The sequence below is a fragment of the Cyanistes caeruleus genome, unplaced genomic scaffold (genome assembly GCF_971803275.1).
Source record: "Cyanistes caeruleus unplaced genomic scaffold, bCyaCae1.hap1.1 HAP1_SCAFFOLD_107, whole genome shotgun sequence".
In the NCBI taxonomy this organism is placed as follows: Eukaryota; Metazoa; Chordata; class Aves; order Passeriformes; family Paridae; genus Cyanistes; species Cyanistes caeruleus.
In genome coordinates, this window is record NW_028255908.1 from 51,142 (window position 1) to 58,180 (window position 7,039).

At 59.1% G+C, this 7,039-nt stretch overlaps 1 protein-coding gene across 1 annotated transcript; it reads left to right on the plus strand.

Moving 5' to 3' along the window:
* Positions 1–759: 759 nt before the first annotated feature.
* On the plus strand, positions 760–6,342 carry LOC147646217 (maestro heat-like repeat-containing protein family member 7). The gene is made up of 15 exons (XM_086873744.1): positions 760–1,132; positions 1,438–1,502; positions 1,620–1,772; positions 2,127–2,275; positions 2,533–2,680; positions 2,888–3,075; positions 3,158–3,295; positions 3,583–3,697; positions 3,870–4,007; positions 4,240–4,416; positions 4,549–4,704; positions 4,855–4,956; positions 5,282–5,384; positions 5,665–5,725; positions 6,037–6,342. Exons 1-14 carry the CDS (start codon positions 1,015–1,017, stop codon positions 5,721–5,723), a joined length of 1,809 nt encoding a protein of 602 aa, XP_086729870.1. The 5' UTR covers positions 760–1,014; the 3' UTR covers positions 5,724–5,725; positions 6,037–6,342.
* Positions 6,343–7,039: the final 697 nt, after the last annotated feature.

Sequence of the window (7,039 nt, forward strand, 5' to 3'; positions counted from 1 at the left end):
GACTCTGTCTCTGGAGGAAATGTTTGCCTTGCATCAGCTGTAACACAGACAGACACACAGCAACTGGAGCCTTGAACATCAGAGACTGGACTAATGTTTGTCCCAGAAAAAGACAGAGAAGATCCCACTGAAACAGGACAGTGCCTCTGTACAATCTAGCCATCCCAGGAAACTCAGCAGCTGATGGTGTTTTTGTGCTACTGCAAACCCCTCCCATGAAAAACATCATTCCAGGAAGGAGCAACATCATCTGACAGATCGCAAGAGTGGCCAGCAATAGCTCCAGGAGCTCCTGCCAAGACCCCAAGGAAGGAGTCCAGCCCCCAATGCACGGGGCTTTGGCTTTGGCCCTCTGGCACAGAAACCCCCCAGGGGCACAAGTCTCTGGGGCAGGAGAAGGGCACCAGCACTGCCAGGGCTCGGCTGGGGTGGCAGGTCTGCCCCGGTGGGGACTCTGCCACACTTGCTGATTTCAGTGCTGCCAGGCCCCTGTGCAGATTCTGTGCAAGGCCCCGTGCCCTTCCTGCTGCGGCTGCCTCGGCAGCCCTGGGGGCTCCTTCTGCTGCCCTGAGCCTGCAGAGCAGGGCAGCGTTTGCTGATGGTTTGAGGTGTTCCTAAAGATCCTGTCAGGCTGTCTTAGACACTTTGGGCAAGGGATTCCTTCCAACCTGGGCCACTTTGGGTGGGATGGGGGTGGAACCAGGGCAAGTGGCAGGGCGTGCAAGGGCCGTTAGTGACACAGCGCAGCCTGGTAACGGTGGAATGGAACGGTGGAATGGACAAGAGCTGGTGGTGACAAGACCACACCAGAGTGCCTGGTGCATGCGACGGGACAGGACGTGCCAGAGCGGTGCTGTGAGGAGCCCCCACACAGCCCACTCGTTAGTGCCTGACCCGGAGCTTTTCTGAGGCGTAACTCCTACAGCTCACGTTGTGAGCAGACTGTGGGTCTTGGTGAGCCGGAGCTTTCCGTTGACATCTCTTTAGAAGGTGCTCCCAAGGCCCCATTTTGTCATGGCGGGCAGATTCTTCAGGCTATTCAGAGTGTTCCGACGGAACAGAAAGACAGACCCTGGAGCTGCCCCAGCAGAACACCCAGAAGAGCCAGAGCAGTTCCAGCAAGGGCAGGATGGTGAGTGGCAGAGCTGGGCTGCGGGGCTGAAGCTGCAGCCAGCTGGGCCCTGCACCATCCCATCCCATCCCATCCCATCCCATCCCATCCCATCCCATCCCATCCCATCCCATCCCATCCCATCCCATCCCATCCCATGTGGACATGCAAGGGCAGGACAGAATTTGGGCTGGGTCTGACCCCTGGCAGTGGCCATGCTCCATCCCCTGAGCCACCCCAGGGCTGTCCCTGCCTGGGGAGTGCAGGGCTGGGCTGTGTTCTCCGGCCTCTCCCGCAGCCCCTCAGCTCTGGCTGCTCTTTGACAGATGCAGCCATGGATGGGACACAAGAGCAGGAGCCCGCCCATGGCCGCTTTCACAAAATGTTGAAGGTACCTGCAGCCATCCCCACCTGGGCTGGGCCTGCTGGCACTGCTCAGCCCAGCTCTGCACTTGCAGCACTCCTTGGAACATGCCTCTCTTCCCTGTCCTTTGTTCATTCTGCACAGAGGTTCCGCCAGTTCCTGCCAATTCGGCGTAGAAAGATCAGCCCCATGGGAACTGAGGGCACAGCTGAGCCTGACTCCGGGCTGACCGAGCTCCAGGCAGAGCCTGATGTCAGCCCAGATTCAGCTGTGCCCTCACAAGACTCTGATGCTGCGGTGAGTGATGACAGGGCAAACTCTGATGTGATACTGACTGAGGACATGGCCATTCCAAACAGCAGAGAGACTCAGGGCATCACAAATACTGACACTACGCCCCCTCCCACCATGAGTCATGCACCTAATACGGATGTTTTTGAAAGGGGGGTGTTCCTTCTGACCAGCAGGTAGCCAGCCAGGGGCCAGAACTGGAGGTCTGCCACGATCGTGTGCCCCTTCAAGCCACATCCATAGGGCCCCCTCAGCTTTTGAGGCCAGCACAGTATGGCAGGAAGGGAAGCACTTCTTGGGAGAAGCTGGGGAAGCTGCTGCCTTGGACAGCGCTCTATGTCTTCCCCATTCCTACTCTAGGTGCCAGCTATTGTACGGAGCATTCACCAGAGTCTTATGTGCTCTGTTATGGTGGATGCCAGGCTGGCCACTAACATCGTGAGGCTGGCTGAAGAACACCCCGACGATGTGGTGCTGACCCTCCTGCGCTGTGCCCCATCGTGTGACAGGTATGGGGCCCACGTGCCTTGAGAGCTCAGGGCTCACCGACCTTTAGGGCCCATGGCCCTGCACAGCCTGTCCAATGGGCTCTGCCCAACAGGCAGAGAGGTCCAGGACCCTCAGGCCCCTCTGTTTCCTGAGGCTGCTGCCAATGCTCCCTCCCTGCCCCTCAGGGCACTGGGGCTCTGTCACCTGGGACCCCACAGCTACACAGGGCATGGCTCTGTGACTGAGACACCCCTGACACAGAGCTCTGATCCCACAGAGCTGCTGCAGTGATGTGGCAAACCATAGCCTCGTCGGGACCAGCAATGGAGAAGGTGCTGCCAACTCTGCTCCATGTGATGGAGAACTGGCCACTTTGCAGCATCTGCACCTCTGATGAGGACAACAAGGACGTTTTTGCTCTGGCTGTGAGTTTGTGGAACTGGCCTTGACTGTCCCCTAGGTTGCTTCTCCAGCAGCTCTTCATCCTCTCCTTGCCTAAGGCGCTGGGCTGAAACCTGGGCTAGGGGCAGGCTCAGGGGGCACTGGGCCCACTGTTCCCCCTCCATCTCCCCTCGGGCTCTGCCCCATGGACGCCTCAGCACTGAGCGCTGTCTTGGTGTGCTTCTTTGCAGGCAACTCTGGTGCTCAGGGTGATTATGCAAGTGCCTCAGCGCCATGAGGCGATAATGCATTATTCCGACTCTCTCTTTACGGCTCTGCTGTTGCACATTTTCACCACCACACAGCTGATGCCAGCAGAAGTTAATAACTTCTGGAGAGAATGCCAGGAGCAACACCACCTTCCCAAAAAACCCAACAGGTGCCAGTCCTCCTGTCCTTCCCATGCCCTTGTGGCTGACACCAATTCACCCAATGTGACCTGGGCTTTGCTCTGCACACAGGTTTGCAGTGCAGGCCATGAAGGCTCTGCTCTGCTTTCTGCACTATGACAATGAGTTGATGGCCATGGAGCGCAAGTGTGGCTGGGAAACGCTGCTCCGTGCTGACACCCAGCACTATGCCGTGGGTCTGTTGGCCAGGTGAGACCCCTTCTCGCCACTGCCTCTGAAATGTGTGCCCTGTGCCCAGGGTGCCCGACCACAGTCCCTGTGGTCCTGGCCAGAGGGCTTTGCCATTGAGGGATGGCTGAGCAGACTGGAGAAGTTTGAGAGGAGGGTGCCCAGAAGGAGCCCCATGGTCCCTAAACACCCACAGTCCCTCCAGGGATGCTGGGGAAAGGCCAGATCTCTATGAGTCATTCCTGGGAGAGGTTTGCCCCCCCCCCACCCCCCACCTCAGTGTCTTGGTGCCATTTCCCCCCTTCCAGGGTGATGCGCCGTGACTTGATGCCCTTGTGTTACCATGTCGCACACCAATTTATCCGGAGGCTCATCGGGGAGGAGGCACCTTGGGATCTGTCCTCCCTGGCATTCCTTGTGGAGGTGAGCCCAATGGCCAGCACTACCTCGCTGAGCTGCCTGCCAGCCCTGTCCCCTTGCATAGCCACAGCTGCCTGGGACGGTGCCCACGCCCTGTGCTGCTGCCTGGGCCCAGCCCTGTGCAGTTCCAGGCTCCTGCCAGCCGGCTCCTCTGTCACTGCCCTGTGCCTTTCAGGTCCTGGATTGCCTGAACTTGAGTGACTGTGGGTACTGTGTCCTTGAGATCACATCAAAGCACCTGCAGAGTGAGTGCAGGCAGAGGCGTCGCCTGGCGCTCAGAGGCCTCGTGGTGCTCAGCAAGGAACCCTCAATGGTGAGAATGGGGCAGCGGCTGAAGCTGTGCTGGGGAAAGCAGCCCCTTGGGCTGGCTGGGCTTCAGGAGTTGAGGCAGCTGTTCCCAGCTCTCCTGCCTCACCTGCCTGAGTGCTTTGGGACAGGCTTTTGGCCTCTGGGCCCAGCAGCAGCAGGGTGGGGTTGCAGTGCCAGGGCAGTCTTGGCGCTGCAGCCGTTCAGGGCTTCCCAGCACAGCCTTGTGTTCCACACAGGCCAGACCAATACGCAGCCTGTGTCGAAGCTTCCTGCAGCTGCTGAGTGACGCAGACGGAGAAGTGGTCAGCATGTCTCTGTCTGTATTCACAAACATGCTCAAGAGAAAACATCTTCGTTTATCAAGGACTGCTGCCCCCAAGCTTGCTGAGCCACTTGTGCTTCTCTTTGACCATGTAAGGCTCTGTGCCCCGGCCACGGGCACTGGCTACTGCCCACACAAACTTTGGTCCTGTGGATTTTCAGGCCTTTGCCCAGGTGGGCTGGAGAAGTTGGCACTGAGATCTTTTCCTCCTTCTTTCCTCCAGGACAAAAGCCACGTGCAGGTGCTCTCCATTCACCTCTTCTGCAAGGCCATGAACCTGGTAGTGGAAGAGGGAAAAAAGGCAATGGAGGGAATTGTGAAGCAGAGTTTGCTCCCACTCATTTTGCACTGCCACGATGAGAACCTGCGCGTGGCTGATGTGAGGTTTTGTGTGATGCTGGTTGATCTCTGGGAGGGGGCTCGGCTGCTTCCTGCTATGCTGCCTCCAGGCTGCAGCTTCCTCCTGGCCTTGGCACAGGGATGCAACTCCTGTGCCCTGGGCAGCAATGGCATCTCTGCATCTCTCCAGGCCTCTCGGGAAACCCTGCACTGTGCTGCCACCTTCTTGAAGAACACAGAGCTCCTGTGTGTGCTGCCAACAGAGGATCTGTCGAAGATCGCCGAATGTGTGGTAAAGGACTGCCTGGAAACCCCAGCCTCAGCCTGGAGAAGCTCCCTGTCCCCAGTGCTCAGTGTGTGGGGCTGGCAGCTGTGGCCCAGTGCTGCGCCCAGGGGCACCAGCCTGTGCCCCACACGCCGCTCCCTTCCCTGGGCCACACAGGTTCCTCTCCAGGCTCCTGTGGCCCCGAGCCGGGTGCCGATGGAGCCCCAGCCCAGTGGGGCTGCGGGCCGGGCCTCAGGGCTGGGCGGGCACGGGAGGCCGGGGCTGGCCGCAGGCAGCGCCCAGCCGAGGGGCAGAGCCCGCACCAACCCTTCCCTCCTGCCGCTCTCTGCAGCTGGCACAGGACAGGAACCGAGCAGCCGAGCACCTGAGCCGGGCACTGCCATATCTGGACAGCCCACAGGAGTCCCTACGAGAGGCGGCCGTCAGCTTCATCGGTGAGCCACGAGCCCGGGCTGGCTCCCTGCTCTGCCGCAGCTCGGCCCCGGCCCTGGCTGCTGCCCCGACAGCGGCACCCGGGCCCGGCGCCCTGGAGCCCCGGCTGCCCTCGGGGCTGCTGCTGCCGGCCTCTGGCAGCCAGGCCCTTGGGCTGAGTCAGGATGCGGCAAGGGCCCGGGCTGAGCCCTGCCGGGGCGGGAGGCCGTGTGGCCACAGGGCTGGCAGCGCCGCTGGCAGGGAGCTGTGCCGCTGGGGCCCTGACAGGCTCTGTGTTCCCAGGGACGGTCAGGATGTTCATGAACAAGAGCGCACAAGGAAGAGCTGCAGACCCTCAGTGAGGGTGAGTGAGAGCAGCGGGCTGGCACTGGGGGCTGGCGGGGGGCAGTTGCAATGCCTGGGCAGGGAGCTACAATCCCTGGCCCAGCTGCAGAGTGCTTCGTTCCCTGTCTGGGTGAGGGCGGTGTGGGCAGAGATCTGAGAGATTTCAGGGACATGGGTGGGAGTTGTGGCCAGCACCTTCTGGCTGATCATGTTGTCTGGTCCTCTCTTGTGGCCATTGCAAGAGCCAGGTGGAATGTCCTTGGGAGGAATGTCTCCTAGGATCCCTGCAGATGCGTGCCCTGACCGTGCCTCTCCTCCTCTCTCTTCCAGCCACTGAAGCCCCGAGGAAAGACACCACTCCATCCCACAGCAACCAGAATATCCAAGCTCAGTTTGCCAGTAAACAAGTGTCCCAAGAACAGCAGCAGGAGACACTGAAGAGGACACCACCTCCCAGTGCCACTGGAGATCCAGGCACAGCTGACAACTGGCACAGCTGAGCCTGTGGGATTCTCACGGGGCTTCAGCCCTCTCCCAGCCTGTAGATAGCTCCCTCCAGCCCTCAGTCCATGCCCATCCCCTTCTTTCCCTTTCCAGTTTATCCCTGTTAATAAACAGTTTGCCTTTTTCACTTAACCTGCATCTCTGTGGAGCTGAAGGGTCACAAATCCAGAGCGCTGTGACACACAGGCCCCTCCTGCCATTCTCTCCTGCACCGTGTTTTGTGCAGAGACGCAGAGGAAGGAGCGCAGATCGGGCTGGAAAGGTCCCTGTGCTGAAGGCCCGGATCCACAGCATTGTGGAGTTCAAGGTGTTACTGAAGGCCAGTAGTGGGACAAGGAGCCTGTGTGTGTCAGGGACCAAAGTTGTGTCTAAGGCCTTGCTGTATTTGGTCCTCAGTTGTGCACGTCAACAGGATGACAAAGAACAGACTTTGAAGGAAACCTTATGGGTTAACTGCTGGGAATTTGACCTCAATGGATTGATCAATTGATGGGAAGTTAACCTGTGAAAGAGGAACAGTAACAATGAGGCTGTTATTGGCATGGTGACCTTACCTCCTGTACTGGCCAAGGGTGAGATGACATGGTAACTGGGAAAATTCCACTCCAGGGGAGAAGAAAGGAGGCTTGGTTCTGCAGTGGAGAGGCGAGAAGGACAAAATGCACGCCTTTTTGATGCAGGGCATGCCCTGAAGGTGCATGGCCTGCCTGCCCCTCCCATTGGAGCACCGTGCTCCATCTGCTGCTGCTGCTCAGTGGCTTTGCACCAATCCAGGGGTTGGCAGGTTTTATTTGCAACAGCAACTAATAAAATAAGACTTGCTTTGCAA